The 19,520-nt window shown below is 41.8% G+C and overlaps 1 protein-coding gene across 1 annotated transcript in view; it reads left to right on the forward strand.

The window, feature by feature from the left end:
• Window positions 1-19,520, forward strand: part of LOC133488908 (microtubule-associated protein 4-like) — a 68,844-nt gene that overhangs the window by 43,452 nt on the left and 5,872 nt on the right. Inside the window, 10 exon segments of the mRNA XM_061797429.1 lie at window positions 3,348-3,709; window positions 5,042-5,230; window positions 7,901-8,015; window positions 8,430-8,489; window positions 8,774-9,030; window positions 11,111-11,170; window positions 16,643-16,735; window positions 18,385-18,466; window positions 18,563-18,672; window positions 19,145-19,328. Of these exon segments, the coding sequence (XP_061653413.1) occupies window positions 3,348-3,709; window positions 5,042-5,230; window positions 7,901-8,015; window positions 8,430-8,489; window positions 8,774-9,030; window positions 11,111-11,170; window positions 16,643-16,735; window positions 18,385-18,466; window positions 18,563-18,672; window positions 19,145-19,328 (1,512 nt within the window).

The raw sequence follows: 19,520 nt of genomic DNA on the forward strand, positions 1-19,520 counted from the left end.
TGCGCTAACAAGCTCCTCACTGCAGTCTCACCAAAAATAATCCGGTTGTTAAATAGCCTTCCCTGAATATTCTACATACTTGGGCCTTAATCGGATTTCTAGACATGACTAAGGAACATTGGTTTGCATGTGAATTTGGGTTAGGAAATGTAAAAAAAAAAAAAAAAAAAACAAGTGTGAAATCATATGTAGCGTGGTAGCGTCCACAGAAGCTCCAATTCCCCAGGCAGTTCTAAAGCTTAAATGCATCTTTTCCATTTGACACGTCACGTACCTACCCTCGCTAGATGGTGCCTACAAAGATGTACTTCTCGTGAATCCCCATGACCACACCTTAACAAATTCCTGTTACTTATGGAGTCCTGAAAGTCACTGAACAGTTATACGTTCCTATGTTGCCTGTGCAGCCCCAAAGGGAACCTCCTGTTAGCATCCACAAAGTACAACACAAATTTAAGGACACATTTTCAGATGTTTCCCAAAGTTAACACAACAATCGCCAACTGAGCAAGTCATCACAACAGCGCAAAGAACTAGCTACCTGCATGTTTTTGGCAGCAACGGAGTAAAATTGTGCATGCGTTTGTGTGAGTGTGTGAAGGGAATATGAACAGAAAGAAGACATAGGCTGCATATTTTTTTCTGAAACTATTTTAGTTCATCCATCCATTTTCTGAGCCGCTTCTCCTCACGCGGGTCGCGGGCGTGCTGGAGCCTATCCCAGCTATCATCGGGCAGGAGGCGGGGTACACCCTGAACTGGTTGACAGCCAATCGCAGCTTTATTTTAGTTTAGTTTGTTAATATACAGAGAGTGAGAAAATCCAAACTTACCGGTACATGTGTAAAACAAAAAGAAAATCTAAATACTAAATAAAAAGGTCCAGGGATGATCAGTTTTCAAGCAAATTTCAATTCGGTTCCACTAAATACACACACCATTTCTGCCATTGTTTTTCACCCAAATCTTTTTGAAGGTATATCGAGTAAGTCATTTGGAAAAAAACTGGAAAGAGAAATGGCTCTAGACTGAATTTCTCTATCGATGGGCTGAGTACACTAGTAGAGCTGAAAAGGTGTATTGTACGAATTTGTTGGTACACCGCACATTTTGTCAGAGGAAAAATTCAAAAGGCCTTATGGCATCTGTTGTAAGAGAGGAATTGTACTCCAAAAAAGGCTCATTAATTAGGTGATCAATTACTGCCTGACCACACACGTAACAGTGATCGATGTTCATCAGCAAAGCCTGTTTCCGATTTAGGCTCCAGGCTGACCTAATTGAAAGATACATTTTAAACTAACAAACTCTCTTTTTTTTTTTTTTTTTTTTTTTTTTGAAGGTAGGTAGAGTTGTGGAAGGTGTCAAATAATCTGCCTCATTATTGGGATAGCACAACAAAAATAAAATGGCAAGTGGATGGCGCAGTAATCATTGGGAAAAGATGAGCACTTGGGAAAATGGTGGGACATTAAAGACTGAGCATAACCAGATGTCCGGTATCACTGTTATGTAAGATATGATACTAGAAGCAGAAGCAGAAAGCATGGCCCTTCTAAGCACGCATGATTAGCATAGCACAAATGGAAATGGAAAAATGCTGTATGAAGTATGACTGTTGTCCTCCTATAGTTTCACGTTAGTGTTCAGAGTTGTGTGTACTTCTGTACAATCTTTGCAGCACACACATTTTCATTTCAACACATGGGACTCTTAAGTTTGTAGACTGCGCAATGTGCGCCGGAGTGCAAATGGTACGCATCTTGACATTCAGGCCAGCACAAGGCTCGCTGCGCATGTTTGCCTGTTTGGCAAACCAGTCTGTGCCAAGCTGTTCAGTGTCAGCGCAGGGAGGGTGTGCCCTTGGAGATGCGCTTGGCAGAGTGAAATCTTGGAGCACAGAAAGTCAGTCTAAACTTAGGCCTGCTCATACCACGTTTAAGTTGTGGTGCATGGGAGCTAACATGGTTTTAACAACTCGGTCTAACCCGCCCCCTCGTAGAGTTACGCCATGCACGGCACCGGATTTGCACCAGTCACGGAAATAGTTAATAGTCACTGTTATAAGTTTTGTTAGTGTTGAGCAGAAGTGGTATAGGGATTTTATTTTTATTTTTTTATAGTTTCGGACAATCTGTTGGTTATTAACAGCATTTGTATTGATTGGAGTCTTTAAAATATGTCGCAATTCACAACTGCAGGAGGACCTCAGTCTTGTTAAGGGACATTTAACAGATATTGGTGTGGATTTGAGACTGTATGTATAATTTTGATTCAATGTATTCATCCATCCATCCATCCATTTTCTTCTTTTGCGAGGTCAGATTGCAAGGGCAGCAGCTTAAGCCGGGAAGCCCAGACTTCCCTCTCCCAAGCCACTTCGTCCAGCTCTTCCGTGGGGAACCTGAGGCGTTCCCTTGTCAGCCGAGAGACTTAGTCTCTCCAGCGTGTCCTGGGTCATCCTTCCTTCTGGTGGGACGTGCCCGGAAAACCTCACCAGGAGGGCGATAGGCGGTCATCCTAACCAGATGCCCCTTTGACCCTCGTCTAGGCAGGAAACTGAAGTCCATTTATTTTATTCATCATAGGGGGCCATTTGAGCCGTGTATTGTTTGGTCCCTCACCTAGGTTTGCCATGGTTGATTCAATGTAGATTAAGTAAAATCCCAAATAAATTCTAATTTGTGCACCCATTCTTGTTGAAAAGATCATTGAAGATATATGTGGTCATTCTACTGAAGAAAAAGAACGGTTCAAAGCCTTAAAAGCCTAAAATGAAAATTTGTATCTATGATAAGTCAATGTAAATGTCTGACTGCAACTGTAGATTGGTGGCCTACAGATTATTACCTTACCCATCACCTTCCATTAGCGGTTATTTGACAGGGCCAGTATAAAATGACCTCAAAGAATCACATTTGGGTTATTGGGAGGGTGGCATGGTGGACGACTGGTTAGCACATCTCCCTCGCCTGTGTGGAGTTTGCATGTTCTCCTAGTACCTGCGTGGGTTTTCACCGGTTTGCTCCCACGTTCCAAAAACATGCACGCGAGGTTTATTGAAGACTCTAAATTGCCCGTAGGTGTGAATGTGAGCGTGAATAATTGTTTGTCTATATGTGCCCTGTGATTGGCTGGCAACCAGTTCAGGGTGTACCCCGCCACCCGCCCAGAGTTAGCTGAGATAGGCTCCAGCACGGCCGTGACCCTAGTGAGGATAAGCGGAACAGAAAATGGATGGATGGATGAGTTTTTGGGAATTGGTTTTCTATTTACGTCAGAATTCAGTCTTCAGGGATTGGGGGAAAATAGGCTCACATTAATTTTTGTTATTGTTACTCTCTCAGTGAAAGTTGACAAGGACAAGCAGGAGAAGAAAGACATCTTGTCCAGCAAGACAGAGAAGATGGATGCCTTTGACAAGAAGGAGAAAGCGGAGCAGCAGAACAAAGACAATTGCCCTGACAAGAACCTGAAGCCTGACAAGATTTTCAAAGATGAAGGAAAGACGGACAAGATGAATGCTGAGAAAAACAACAAGGTCAGTGAGAAGGCAGAGAAGACAGACAAGCCAGAGAAAACGAACAAAGAAGATAAGAAAGAAGAGGAAAAGAAGCCGACTGAGAAAAAGGATGAGAAAAAAGGGGTTGCCAAGTCTCCAACAGGCAATGGCAGCAAGACCCTGCAAAGCCCTGACAGCAAGAGCAAGGTGGATCTTACACACACACACACAGACACACACACACACACACACACACATATATATAACACATTCGGTATTTTCTCACACACTCAAGATGACAGATCTAGAAATAGCGAGACACAAACACTTGGTTTTACACACAAACAAAGATCTGCGGTTGGTCTTCTGTCAAAGTCGATGTACTTCTGATTTAGCAGGCCCCTCGTGTCCATCTATCAGAAAGAGTTAAAAACAAAACATTTCATTTTAGTGTACATTTAAACAATGAAAAATACATACTAGTACTATTTAATGTAGCCCTTTATTATATATTTATTATAAAAGCAATGATTTAAACTACTACAGTTCTTTTAAATTTCCTTAATTATTAGGCGTGCGCTATGAAATGCGGAGCCATGTAAGCTACTCTTGCTGCTTTTGGCCATTTTTTATTTTTTTTTACAATCCAGCATCATAGGTCGAGTTGGAGCTCATTGACCGTTTTTCGCATACTTAAATGTAGAGAGTCCTGTCAGATGATTAAATAAATTCTTCAAAGCAGTTGACTGTTATTCACCAAATGTTCTCTGACAATAATTTACTTCTTAAGCCCCATGATAACAATATGCAAATGATAACAGTTAATACATACAAGTAAGTACAATATTGTTTCATTGTCAGTGCATGTACACATCCACTTTCGAAGATCTGATTTTACCTTTAATCTGCATTTGGAGTGCTGCATATTCAGCATTCGCTTTTATACGTTACTGGTCACATGAACTGGAGCATGATGACAATTTGCTAACATATAGTACAGTATTTTGAGGAATATGTTTTTACTTAACTTGTGACTGTTCTGATTGGAGTGTCTAAGTGGGTTAGCACATCTGCCTTACAGTCAAGAGGTTTGCTGTTGGAATCTTGGCCCAGGCCTTCCTGTGTGGAGTTCACATGTTCTCCCCGTGCTTGCATGGGTTTTCTGCGGGTACTCCAGCTTCCTGCCACATTCCAAAAACATGCACGCTAGGTTCATTGAAGACTGTAAATTGCCAGCAGGTGCAAATGCTTGTTGAGTATGCCATGCCACTCCAGGGTGTACCGCGCCTCTCACCCTAAGTCAGCCGGGATAGGCTCCGGCCCACCTGCAACCTTAATGAGGATAAACGGTATCGAAAAATTGATGTGCTGTTGTGATTGTTCCTGTGCTATGACATTGCTCACTCCATTTCTGCTTGTTCTTTTTCTATTTCTCTCCCTGTTTTATTTGATCAAAACCTATTCATTTCTTCCTCCCTGTATCTTGTTTTTCCTTATTTCCAATTGTGTTCTTGTGGCTTATTTTCATTGAACCGTTAGACTGAGGTGGTTTCGACCAAAACAAACTCATTTAAATCTCGCCCATCCACCCTCCACACCAATGGTGAAGCCACCTCAGTCAAACGCCCCTCCCCAACCATGACTCCAGCCAGTAAAAAAAGCCCTCTGCCCAAGGCGGCAACCCCCACTGCTGCTAAGAGCCCTCCAATTGCACCTGGATCTGCAAAAGTAAGAAAGACATTATTGTAAGAGTATTGTCATATTTACAGTACATCTGGAATGTATTTACAGTGCAGCACTTTTCCACATTTTGCTATGTTACAGCCTCATTCCAAAATTTTACAAATTATTTGTTTCCCCTCAATTCTAAATGCAACATTCCATGATGATGAGATGAAAAAGGTGTTTAGCGGTTAAAAATAAAAATAATGTCACATGTATGGAAGTGGGCGGCACGGTGACCTCGTTAGTACATCTGCCTCACAGTTCCGAGAACCCGAGAATGACATCTGGAAAACAAAGGGCCCATCTCACTTCTGTATTTGCAACTTCCTCACTCCTCAGTTCCCACGCTAGCTCCTCCCACCAGAAAATCCATTGCGGAGCGAGGCCATTGATGGAGGAGCCAGGCGGCAGGAGGTAGCGATGTTTGGGGGAATTGAGACATTCCTTCCTCAATGATGTCATTTCACGGGGATATCTACAAAAGATGGCATCACGTCATTGACGCATCACAAGTGAACCATCTGCGTGGCTGAATTATTACTATCACCACAAATTTCCACTTTGTGCATTATGTTTCAAGCGGGATTAAATTAAAGTCAAATATAATACACTGTTACTTACAAATTTGGAGATGCAAAGACGATCGTGATAAGTCTATCCCAAGTATGTCTACACTCACACTGAGCACAGTGCATACCGTTTTTGAAGTGACTCCTGCATATTTAAGGTGTTGATGTGTTGCTTATGTATTACTTTGAGTGCAAAAACATGTTTTTCTTTTCTTTATGTAGCCTAATGCATTTGACAAAATTACTGCGACAGAATTACTGCGACCCATTGACTTCACCTGACTGTTGCCTTCTTCAATTGAAATGCTTTTACAAGCTTTTACTGCAGCCTCTTTCAGTTCTTGTTTGTGTCTGGGGGTTTCTCCCTTCAGTCTCCTCTTCAGCAGGTAAAATGCATGCTCCATTGGGTTAAGGTCCGGTGATTGACTTACTAAGACCTTCCACTTTTTTCCCCTAATGAAGTCCTTTGTTGTGTTGGCAGTGTGTTTTGGGTCATTGTGTTGTTGCAAGATGAAGCTCCTCCCGATTAGTTTGGATCAATATTTCTGTAAATTGCCAGACAAAATGGTTTTGTAGACTTCAGAGTTTATTCTGCTGCTACCATCATGAGTTACATCATCAATAAAGACGAGTGAGCCTGCTCCAGAAGCAGCCATGCAAGCCCAAGCCATGATATGACCTCCACCATGCTTCACAGATGAGCTTGTGCGTTTTGGATCATAAGCAGATCCTTTCTTTCTCCATACTTTGGCCTTTCCATCATTCTTTTTGCTGATGAGTGGTTTGTATCTTGTGGGATGGCCTGTATATTTCTTCTCTTGAAGTCTTCTTCGAACAGTGGATTGTAATACCTTCATCCCACCCGTCTTACGTATACAACAAAAACAAAGGAATTGACGTTGCCTTTTCAATACTTTTGGAGGGTACTGATTATTCAAATAAAACAATGAAGGCATGACAAAAATAAAAGATTATTTAATTTGAAGTTCTGCACCATATACGATGCAGCTGGTGCAACGCCCATTTTCATACTTCCCCTGGTCGCTCAGTTTGGAGAGGCAGCTAACTCCCTGTGGTTCCAAACATCTTCTATTTGGGACCAGCAAAGCTGTAGACATTTTTCTAGCCTTCCCTAGATCTGTGCTTCGAGACCATCGTGTCTTGGAGGTCAAAAGACAATACCTTTGAATTCATGCTTGGATTGTGCTCTGACATGCACTGACAACTGTGGGACCTTACATAGACAGGTGTGTACCTTTCCAAATCATGTCCAATCAACTGTATGGACCAGAGGTCCATTACAGGTTCTTAAGCTGTAGAAGCATCTCAAGGATGATCCGTGGACACAGATTCTGAGATTCAAGGCAAAGGCTGTGAATACTTGAGTGCATGTGGTTTCGTACTTCTTAGTTATTATTTTTTAGTTTTATGATTTCATATTGTCATTATAAGGTGTTGTGTGCAAAATTCTGAGGGGAAAATCAATTTACTCTATTTTGGATTACTGGCTGTAACGTAATGAAATGTGGAAAAAGTGAAACACTAGGGCGGTTTACATGGAAACCTTGTATTCTGATTCGAATCTGTATAAAGTATAAAAACAATCCCAACTACTGGGCTAAATAGACACCTGATGTCCATCTTGATAAATTACATTTACATCAATGTGCGCATGTCACACGGCTGTTCCGATTAAATGCGGTGCACGTTTATACACCACGTGACGTAAAAGGTTGACCAGGGATCTTCAATGGGAATGATTTCAATCGGAGGACAAAAAAGTCTGCATGTAAACCCGGCTACTGAGATGCACTGTATCTCACTGCCAAATGTTCTTTTGTAAAACTGAAAGAGAAAATCAAGACACTCTTCTTTTCTTTGCTTTATGTCAGCGAACGTTATTTGGAAACACATTTATCTTGTCGCTTCACTTCCTTTTAACAACTCCTGTCAACTAATTTTGTCTTTGTACTCTCCCTTCTGTGACCTTTGAATATAAAGAGGCGGGAAAACAGCATTTATGCACTCAGCTACTTTCATAATCCTTTTAGACAGATGGACACACACACACATAAATTTACATTTATTTTGGTTTGACTTTCAGATTCCAGAAAGTGGAGCAGCTGAGAAACGCCCAGCTGCACAAAAGACTAGTCCTACTCCCCGTTCAGTTGCCAATAAGAACAATTCCTCTGCTTCTACTGGGACCAAAACCGCTGGTAAATGAAAACACACACACAACTGAAAACAAATATTTGGTTATGTAGATGCTTCAGTCTCCATGGCAGGACTTAACCCAAAAGTCAACTACAGTGGAACCGCTGAGGTAACACTATCCATTCTGGAATGCTAGTTGACCTCTAATTTTGGTTTTTTTTGAAATACTTAGCGCATTGTTTTGAGGGTAGGGTTTTGAATCTGGGTTCTCACTTTCCTGTGTGAAGTGTGAGTTTGAATGGTTGTTTGTCTATATGTGCCCTTGCTGTCCCACGCCGCTCACGCAAAGTCAGCCGAGATAGGTTCCAGCTCACCTGCGACTTCATGAGGATAAGTGGTATAGCCCACAATGTTCCCATTGGTTCGCCATTGTCCAAGCACCGCTGTAACCTTTGTTTGCCGTTTTCTTCTTGCAGCAAACAAGAATGACAAGACTGAGAACAAGTCAGGAGAGGCCAAGAAAACCAAACCTACAGGTGAGAAACTTAACTCATACTAATACAAAACATGGTCAACACAATAGCACAGTGTTTGTCCTCATTTACAATGAAAAAATACATACTTTTTATGGATGTGAATGGTCAGTTACTGGTTTAAAATGTTCCAAAATTGTACTCTCCATTGACACAAAATAACTTTGTGATGTTCAATAAGCCTGAAAAATTACATTGACGGGATGTCTCTTAAATTGACACAACAGGTGTCACCATAATGGTTCAGTACATCATTTAAGAGATTTAAGGTGGTCTTATCTCTGTAGCTCGTCCACGTCCCGTTTCCACCACATCCCTGATGACTCCAGCTAACACAGCCAACGGTGAAGCCGCTCCCACCCAACGTCGCAGGGTCATCACCAAGCCTCCTGTTCCGAAGCAAAGCGCTCTGGAAAAGAAGCCAGCGGTGCCCCGTGCTCCTCGAACCCTCAGGCCCATCAACGCGCCAACACCAGACCTGAAGAACGTCCGTTCCAAGATCGGGTCCACTGACAACATTAAGTACCAGCCTGGCGGAGGAAAGGTAGGACAACCAAATGGGCTAAATTTGGGGTTTGCAAATCATGAGGCGATGATTTCTTCACAAATTGCTAATCTAAGGGCTCATTTTGCATCTACATTTTGCAAATTTCTTTTTCTGAGTATTGTGAACTTGTAATATACTAAAACTTAAACTAAATTCACTTATCAGTAGGTTAAATAAAATTGGGCTCATTACTTTTTGACTGCCCCTCATGCTGTGCAAGACTAATTTGTATTTATAGATTATGCTCCAACTTCGTATGATCGGTGATTTGCCACAGCTAAACCAACAATGGGGTAAAAATACAATTACATACCATCCTTGCACCAATGTTGTCTTAAATAACGTGTTCTGTACACTTGCTGTACATGCTTTGTAGATGCTCCCATTTGTACAGTTCCAACCACCATCCTGTTCCTTACGGTATCACATTCTCAGTGACACGTCCACACTGTTTCTGTGGACGCATGCTATATTTACAGTGGCAAAGGTGCAGCCTTTTTCATTGCTACCATACCTCATGCGTACCTCGTTTTTTGGGGGTTTCTTGGGGAAATGCGTTTAGAAGGGTTTTTTCATATCACCATTTTTTTATCCACCTCATCATGTTTTGATGTGGATTCCACTCGGATTGGTTACTGCAGGTGTTTGTACTGTAATCGTTGTTCAATCACCTGAGACCTCATTTCTGGTAACCTTTAATTTATTCTTGGTAGGATGGGGTCAGTTCGACTTCTTCACTTCACAAATTATCTTTTTAACAGTAAGTATTTAGAAAATATACGTATATGTCCTTATATCGAGGCATTAGGCTTATACAGTATTCCTGCATAAAGCAGCAAATTCCCCAATGACTAATTCATTTCCTATATCCTTGCGCTGCAAAAGCCTAATTGTGATCATTTTCCGAAGTTACAAGCATAGAACAAAACAAACTCCAACTTTAAAACTAATATTAGCAAATATAAAACTAATATTTAAATAGTGGAAATTGGGTTAAAGCTAATTCTGGGGGAGTTATGCTGGCCCAAAGATGATACCTGTAAAGGAGGGCTGGTACAATAAAATCCCATTTTGCATATTCCCCTTTGTGCAAATCATTAGTTTTTCCTCCTATGGTATGCAAAGACAAAGATCATAATGTTTGGAGACATGTCCTGTGGTCTGACAAAACTAAAATTGTTTGGCCATAATGAACGTCTTTACATTTGGAGGTAAAAGAGGGAAGCTTGCCAGCCTGCGAACACCATCCCAACTTTGAAATACAGGGGTGGCAGCATCATGGTGTAGTGTTGCTTTTCCTACAGAAGGGACTGGTGCACTTCACAAAATAGATGGCCTCATAAGTAAAGAACATTATGCGCAAATACTGAAGCAACATTTCAGACATCAGCCAGGAAGTTAAAGCTGAGGTGCAAATGGGTCTTCCAAATGAACGATGACCCGAAGCATACTGCCAAAGTGGTGACAAAGTCGCTTAAGAATCAAAGTCAATCTTTTGGAGTGGCCATCGCAATGCCCTGATATCAATCCTATTGGAAATTTATGGGCAGACCTGAATAGGCATATGCCAGCAAAGTGGCCTAAAAGCTTGGCTCAGTTACATCAGTTCTGTCAGGAGGTCAAAATTCCTGCCAACTTGTGGAAGGATATCCAAAATGTTGGACCCAGGTCATGCAGTTTAAAAGCAAAGGTAACAAATACAAATAAAATGTATGTAAAATTCAAAGAAATGTCAAAATAAATACTTCTATCATTATTCTGGCAAATATAAATAATTTTGGTAATCCTAATTGACTTAAAACAGTAAATGTTTAGTCAGATTTCTTGTCAGACAGGGAGGGAAAAATGTGTAGGTGTCTTCTTATACAGTGTATGTAAACTATTGGTTTCAACTGTATTGATTACATGACTGTTGGCAGAAGTAACCAGACGAAATGTATAGGGCCATACCTTCGGCTCACATTTCAGCCAAATACTACAAAACTGCTAGAGCCATGTTTCATAATGAAGGTAATGATCATGTACATACCTGCAACAGAGCAAGATTTACTGACCAAGGTTGTGGGTGTCTCCCCAGGTTTCTTCCATACAGAACAACAAGACAGCAGACCCCTCCAATCCTTCCACCAAGGCCAGAGTGAGTCCCCGGCCGGGCTCCACATATTCACTTCTACACACCGGTACCATCCTCCCTGCTCCTCTTTACATTGACCACATACACCACCGTGTCACATGGCCAGAGAAAATGCAGTAAGTTTGAGTAAGGTTAAAAAAAAACACATTAGTGTCAACACCAGGGATGGGCAGTTATCCGAATTCCTTGGAAAGGAAATTATTTTCCACAAAGATGTCTTTATTTCAAGAATACGCTTGAAACATTGTGCAGGGTTGCAATCAAACGATTGAAGAATTTCCATTTGAATGTTCTGAACTTCTATTTCTATGACCGTAATTATGCAATTGCTGTGCCATATAGCAGAGGTCTGCGAGGATTAGCCTAAATTGACATCACGGTGATGCTTTTAAGGCCACAAACTAGCTGGAACGAAATGAACAGCACCACTGCTGCTTGCAGCGAAGAAGCAATTAATCAATAATAGTTTCACTAGGAGTCCACAGAATTGGTAAGAATCAACCAACCAGTTATTATGCTTCCCCTAAGTACACACTAATGAGAACAAAATCTTTCCTTTTCGTTCATCATTTGATGATGATGATAACTGAAAAAACTGCAGAAGTGAGGCTATCGGAGTACCACCATTTATACAACTAATCCAAACCGTTTACTTCAAATTACTGTATCTTTGGCTGCCTAGAAATCAATTCAGTTCAGTTCCCTAGCTGAATGTTCCAACTATTTGCAATTTTCCTTTTTATGTCGCTTGAAAGCAACATTTGTTTGAAGAGAATCATGTCCTTATCGCTGCATGAGGAATACCTCTGGCATTAGCTCAAAGATCATCTCCTCCCTTGTGCTGTGGATCCTGCGTCTATACGGACAGTATTTAATTTAACGTAACAATTCATGGATTCGACAGTGTTAAAATTCCACACTTTCATTTTCACATCCATTTCCATTCCACAATCACACTTCTTAGTTCAGAAAATGTCAAACATATCCAAACCGAACTACTTTAAACATCCTCCTTATGTCCTCTTTATCCGTAAGTCACACTGACGTGTGTAGGTAGTCACACATATTTTAACTAGTCTTGTTTCTTAGAATAAACTTGCACTGATTTCACAACCCATAATACAGTACACAGAAATAATACACATCACAATATCTACAGTATGTTAATACAAGCACTAGTGTGTTTGTTTATTGTGTTGTTGTTGTTTTTTTTTGGGGGGGGGGGCAGTAAATTGGGTCGATTCTCTCACTATGTACAGTAATTTTCAAATTCCTGTGTTTTTGAGCGGTCCTTTGAACTGAAGATGGACATCGAAGTGAACAAGAAGGGCGCCTGCCCCAAAATACATTACAAGCAGATGAAATGCACATGGCAGAAGGTTGCACTGGAAATTTCGGACTGAATGACTTAGTCCTATTTTTTCCTCACTCAAATATCACTTAGGGATGTTGGAGTAGCCAAGAGAGAGATGTTCATTTAATTGTGCGAAGTGAGCCGGCAGCAACGCAGACGTAAATGTGTGGGGGCAAACGTCCCTATGCCGCTAATGGCAGACCACGGTGTATTGTAAACAAAAAATTTATGTTTGCAGATGATCACATGATATTAGACCTCAGTGATAGCTAATAACTGTTATGCATGATGCCAGTAGCATCCTTCTTCGCGCGCGCGCACACGCTTCTCAGTGAGTCATTCTCTGCTGTTGCCGCGCCACTCACGTCAGCAATCCGTTTGCATCCTGGAGAAAGAGTTGAAGCTCGAGAATGGGAGTAGGCATCTCATGCCTGCCTGCTGTGGTGCTGTAGGAAGAAGTATCGCTTGTGAATGCACGGATGACAAGAAGTCACACCATGCGTCAGAGCTTTGGTAAAAGTAAAAAAAAAAAAAAGTGGAGCACAGTCTCTAAACCAGGACAACTACAGTACTCTTAACTGCCTGCGGTGTTTTGTTTGAAGTACCATTTTTGTCTTTCCATGGCAATGTTGTTACGCATACAGGCTACTCAACTCATTTGTGATGGATTCTAAAACTTCACTGAAATAATATTCAATGATGCAGGGAACTAATACTGCTAAACTAATAAAGTGCCACTTGTTGCTGCCATGTGGTGTGCACAAAAGTGTTTTGGTGCGGTTCTCAGATAATTGGCCCGGGTTTTTGTTTAGACTTCAGTTCAATTGTTTTGTCAGAACAATTGGAGTAGCTTCTGTGCTCGCTCGCCAGTGATGTATTTGTCCATTTTATGATTGGTGCCGCCACACTGCTTCTTATTACTTATCCCCAGTCTGCTTCTGTTTTGGCTTTTTAACAATTTTTATTTAGAATTCATTATACTGGTAGCCTGACTTGATTTTCTCTATAATACGATTTCCATCCATCCGTTCTCAATACCACTTTTCCTGTTCAGGGTGGGGGGTTGCTGGAGTCTGTCCCAGTTGACTTCGTGTGAAAGGCGGACTACACCCTGAACTGGTCGCCATTCAGTCACAGGGCAAATAACGACAACCATTCGGGCCACCACACTTGGCTCTTCTACCCTCCCTTCTCTCTCATTTTCCTCATTCATCAACTCCTCGAAGTATTCTTTCCATCTATCTAGCACACTACTGGCACCAGTCAACATATTTCCATCTCTGTCCTTAATCACCCTAACCTGCTGCTATACAGGTTGCCTGTCTGGCCAACCTGTATAGATCCTTTTCGCCTTCTTTAGTGTCCAACCTGGCATACATATGCCTCTTGTTTGGCCTTTACCACCTCTACCTTTGCCCTGTGTCATATCTCAATGTATTCCTTTCGCCTCTCTTCGGTCCTCTCAGTGTCCCACTTCTTCTTAGCTAACCTTTTTCCTTGTATGATTTCCTGTACTGTGAGGTTCCACCACCAAGTCTCCTTCTCTCCTTTCCTGCCAGAAGATACACCAAGTACTCTCCTGCCTGCCTCTCTGATCACCTTGGCTGCAGTGGTCCAGTCTTCTGGAAGCTCCTCCTGTCCACCGAGAGCCTGTTTCACCTCTTCCCGAAAAGCTGCACACCATTCTTCCTTTCTCAGCTTCCACCACATTGTTCTCTGCTCTACCTTTGTCTTCTTAATCTTTCTCCCCACCGCCAGAGTCATCTTTCCTTTCCACCTGCTCTCCTGGACACGCAATATATCAACCTTTCTCCTAATCATAATGTCAACCAACTCCCGAGATTTTCCTGTCATAGTCCCAACATTCAAAGTCCCCACATTCAGTTCTAGGCGCTGTGCTTTCCTCTCCTCTTTCTGCCAAAGAACCCGCTTTCCACCTCTTCTTCGACTTCGACCCACAGTAGCTGAATTTCCACCGGCGCCCCGCAGGTTGACGGCGCCGGTGGCAGACGTTGTTAACCCGGGCCACGACCGATCCGGTATGGAATTCTTTGGATGAACGCTAATATTTGTTTGGCAAAGTTTTAAGCCGGTTGCCCTTCCTGACGCAACCCTCTGCATTTATCCGGGCTTGGGACCGGCCTACCGTTTGCACTGGCTTGTGCCCCCCATAGGGCTGCATCCATGACATAAACAATATATATCGTAATTAAATATTATTTTAAAATGAGTCTTTTTAAATAAAAGCCAGCCCCTTAATAAATGCCTTACACCTGGTTGAGTATATAAATACCCCCAGACACAAAATTAGGAAATACAGTATAAAGAATGGAAAACACTGTGAAGAATTAAAGTTTTCAAATGTAATGTATAAGATAGTCACTCGCCATATCGGGCCCGGTCCACTTATTGCATATTCAGTGCATCGCAGGTTTTGTTTTTATGTTTTATTTATCAGTGTACTGCTGTTACACACATGCACATCTCTGGTACATTATTGGCTATTTGACTATAATGTGGCAGAAATGACTCACATTGACTCTTACTGAGCAATTTCAGCTGGTACATTTGGTAAGTTACCAAGTTGCTTAGTGATGCAGCGAACACAACCGGAATGCCACTATTTAACACACAAGCCATAGTCAACCAACCTGTAGTTGGAAAGAGCCCCCCAAAGAATCTTGGGAAGCCGCAGAATCTGCCGGCCCTACTTCCCATGAAGCTTTGCGCTGCCTACGCCACCCGGGACCAACAATGTGAAGCACAACACATAATGTTCGCCCAACTTTAGCACGGCCACGTGTGTTAAAGTTCAAGTCTCTCAAGCAGAGCGCACCCACCTTTTACAGGAATGTCCTTGTGTAGATGTGGACTTCATGTGGACATATATAATACTTGCACCTCTCTAAATGATCACATATTGACATTGAATTGCATGTATGAATCTTTTACATTTATTTTAATAATACAGGATGATGGAGTAAACTGTTAAATTCGTATTCCACTAATGCAATATTCATCTAAATACCGTGTTTAGACTAGTGAAGGCACATGCAATGTATTCTTGCAAAACCCCCCCAAAATGGGGGAGTTTAGTTTCAACGTATTGCTATATGTTCCAACCACAAAACCCTCAAATGACAGGTGATGGTGCTCGGTTCAGTAGTTAGCGAGCGACCCTTCCTGGACTTCTGCTGACTCATGCACATGGCTACCAGCAATCAACTCCTGGTTCGTCATTGCATCTTCTCCAGGGGGCATTTGCACTAAAATACTGTGTAATACTTGACACTCAGTTGTCAATCGGCTTATTTCATGAAAATTCTGCTATTTATTCATGTTCGTATCTTAATACATCGATGAAGCTGGTCTTCTGGAATATCTAAAAAAAAAAAAAAAAAAAAAAAGCAAAACACGCAGTAGTTAATACTGACTGAAGTCTCGCAAGATCTGCCGATGTCTCAGGTGACATCACGCATGATGATGGCTTGACCTCGACCTGACCACTGTAATAGAAGTCAGCGTTCTTCTTTTGTCTGTGATCCATCCTTTAAAACAAAAAACATCGTGGTAGTTTGTGCGCAAACCCGGTGAAAGTCGAACAACCTTTGAATTTCTGTGTAGAATGGCATGCGCTGACACAACTGCCCTGCATGTTTTGTGCAGTATAATATTGTGATGCATGTGCTCTGTCTCACCTGTCCTTTTGCTTGCTTTCTCTTATGCTGTCAATGGAAGAACTTTGTTATTAAGTCAGTATCCTCATCTTTTTCATGTCAACATTCGTCTTGGAAACTGGATTTAAATTTGTTTATTTTACTTTATTATTCTATTTAAAACTGCCTAGTGGTTGTTGCAACAGCAACAAAAAGTACAGCCTCATGCGTCAGCTCCATTTACCTGCTATTCCAACACTGAGCTAATGAAAGAGGAAGCATTTGATTTGGATGACAGAAACACTTCCATAACAGTGCAAGTTTCCTGTTAACTTCAAGCTGCCAGCTGACCTGCTCTTTTCTGCTGCTCTCAACTCTCTTTCTCTTTCTGTCTATATTTTGAACACCTCTTTCTGATACCTATCCTTTTCTTGCTTGCCTATGTGTCTCCCTACCTGTCTTTAGGTTCAGATAGTGCACAAAAAGCTGGACTTCAGCCATGTCACGTCTCGCTGTGGCTCCAAGGACAATATCAAACATGTCCCTGGAGGTGGCAATGTAAGTAAAGCTGCTGCTGGTGAGAGTAGATTGGTTTGGCATGAGACTGAGATAACATTTTGAAGCAAATTCCAAATTTGTGGCGTACTAAGAATCCATTTCCCTCCTGTAGCAGCCACGAAAAGCCTACATTGCTTTCTGAAAGAAGTTTGGGTTATGAAAAGCTACGTGGCTGTGTGCATATTTTAGCATGTAGACCTGACTGGGCTGTATTGAGACAAAATCTCTGCACCTTATAAGACTGATCTTTACCTTAGTGTTCTTCACACTGCTGTTTTAAATTCCCCGCATTCTCAAAGGTATGTTTTCTGTCGTTGCTTTATGGATGTTTGGCCTTCACTGTGATGAATGTGAACGTTTAGCATTCATCATCTTTCGAGTTAATCTGTGCCTTAATGCATGTATCCAAAAGCATGATGTGTTCCATCACAACTAGTATACAACCAATCCCGGTGCTGTTGACAATTTTTGAATGGGATCTTAAAAGAAGAATTCATTCGTTATTAATTTTTGGTTGCATGTTTTGTATCTACCCTGACAAAACAACAAGATGTTAGTGGCAATAAATACAATCATACTGTGTTGATAATCCCCAAATTGATGGCAAGTCTTCATGCTAACCCTTTGGAATATTGCAGTTCTATCTCATGCGTTTTTTGTTTTTTTTTTATGTTCATAAATTACCTGATTTAAATTAGTTAATTTCGTGAATATTCCTGTCGTTGAGCAGTTTTCCGAGGCTTGCAGCCATCAATAAAGGCATCAAAATGGCCTCACCCCGGAGGGGGAGGGGGGGGGGGGGGGGGGAAGCATATCTTAAAGCAAGTAAGAGAAATTCAGTAATTTAGCGTCAATAACTACACAGTGAGTCACACATCTTTATTAAACAAATAAGGGTTTGACTGGACCCCTTCATTTATTTACCTAACTTTAATTTGATTATCTTACAACTTTTGGGGGCTCCAGTAACTGAAGGAATGGTTGGATGACTTCGAAAGTTGAAGAACCCAAGAGTCCTGACCTCAGGAGAGATGGGAAACTAACTCCACATTTTTTGTTTCATTTTCAGTTCTCATGCTTTCCTCCTTATCTTACAGTATATCCATTATTTATTTTCCTTTTGGTGATCTCAAGACTGTATTTACTAATGTGCTGTCAAAGTGTGCTTCCCCGAGACTGCGAAATTGCACCACTGGTATTCACCTACAATAAATTGTGCGCATTATAATTTGTTCAAAGACAGGTTTGTGATGAGCACGGACATGCATATGAATGAAATAGATTTTAACAAATTTTGTGTCTTCAACAAATCTTTTTTACCACTGGTTAACAGTCATACAGTGTGTACACTGTTATTATGCATTCATGCAATCAATATAAAGCAATTAAATTATACTGTATCAATATTAAAATAATATTCAGCCTTATTAATGATTTGTTATAATTAGCTCTTCAGTAGGGAACTCAAAAGAATTCCGGCCGTTGTTTGTGCATACAGTTGACAGCACTGAGGTTGAGACTCTGGAAGAGATGTTGTTGTTTTGGTCCTCTATAAAGGCGCCAGGTGCCACATCACGGATGGCGGATCGGTCAGAGCATGGGTATTTACACGAATGGAATCTTCATCGATTGAAATCTCTGCTCCTCAGGTGCAGATCCTGAACAAGAAGGTCGATGTGAGCAAGGTCACGTCCAAGTGCGGCTCCAAGGACAACATCAAGTACAAGCCAGGTTGTCTCTCGTCCGTGCGCACGTGTGCCTGCGTATTCTCTAACCAATCAAAAACTTTTCTTCTATTCTGGTCTCATATTAACACATTTAACGCAGGTGGTGGTGATGTGAAGATTGAATCTCATAAGCTTAACATTAAGGCAAAGTCCAAGATTGGTTCACTGGACAACGTGGGCCAAGGCAATGCACAGACAAATGGACACAAGGTGGAATTTTAATCTAGTAGCCCAATGTATTCACAGTACGTGGTTGCGAGTGTTTCAAATCTTGACTCCGGTCTTCCTGTGTGGAGTTTGAATGGTGTCCCTGTGTTTGTGTGGGTCCCCCCACATTCCAAAAACAACATACGTTAAGTTTAACTGTCATGACGTGTGGATGTGAGAGTGAATGGTTGTTTGTCTATACGTGCGCTGCGATTGGTTGCTGACCAGTCTAGTGCGTACCCTGACTCTCGCCCAAAGTCGGGGGATAGCCTCCAGCTCATGGTATAGATTAGAAAATGAATGGCTGCCGGGAGCGTGTGTGTTTCCTGTTACTTACTTGACTTCTGCTGACTCATTGTGCTCTTCACAGTCATCACCACTAGATGGGGTGGTAGCATGATTAGCAGTGGACAGTAATACATAGTTTGTGTGCTTTTGTGTTCCTTGCCTACCGCGTGTCTTTGTCTGGCGACAGGAGGAGAGAGGAGAGGAAAAGACACCGTCGCCTCCAAACGCGGGACCAGCGGGCGTTGCCAAGGCAACGACGGCACCAGGAGGTGTCGCAAAGGAAAATGGGGTTAAGGAGCCCATGCCTCGTCCTTTTGGGGCGGACGGTTTGAGAGACCCCCTTGGTACTGACAGGCGCATTGCTGAGAAAAGTAAGTGTTGGGGCTGCATGATATTTTGTGCTGGGAATGCAAAGTTATCAATGTCATTTCACCATCGTTCCTTTCATACTGTGTTTTTGTTTGAATTCCTCATTTTAAAAAAAACCCATTCAAGCAACATGTTTTTGAGATTGTAGGGTGAAAGCTGCAGGAGGCTACTAGTGTTCACTGAATGGGTGGCAA

The sequence above is a fragment of the Phyllopteryx taeniolatus genome, chromosome 14, assembly GCF_024500385.1.
Source record: "Phyllopteryx taeniolatus isolate TA_2022b chromosome 14, UOR_Ptae_1.2, whole genome shotgun sequence".
NCBI lineage: Eukaryota > Metazoa > Chordata > Actinopteri > Syngnathiformes > Syngnathidae > Phyllopteryx > Phyllopteryx taeniolatus.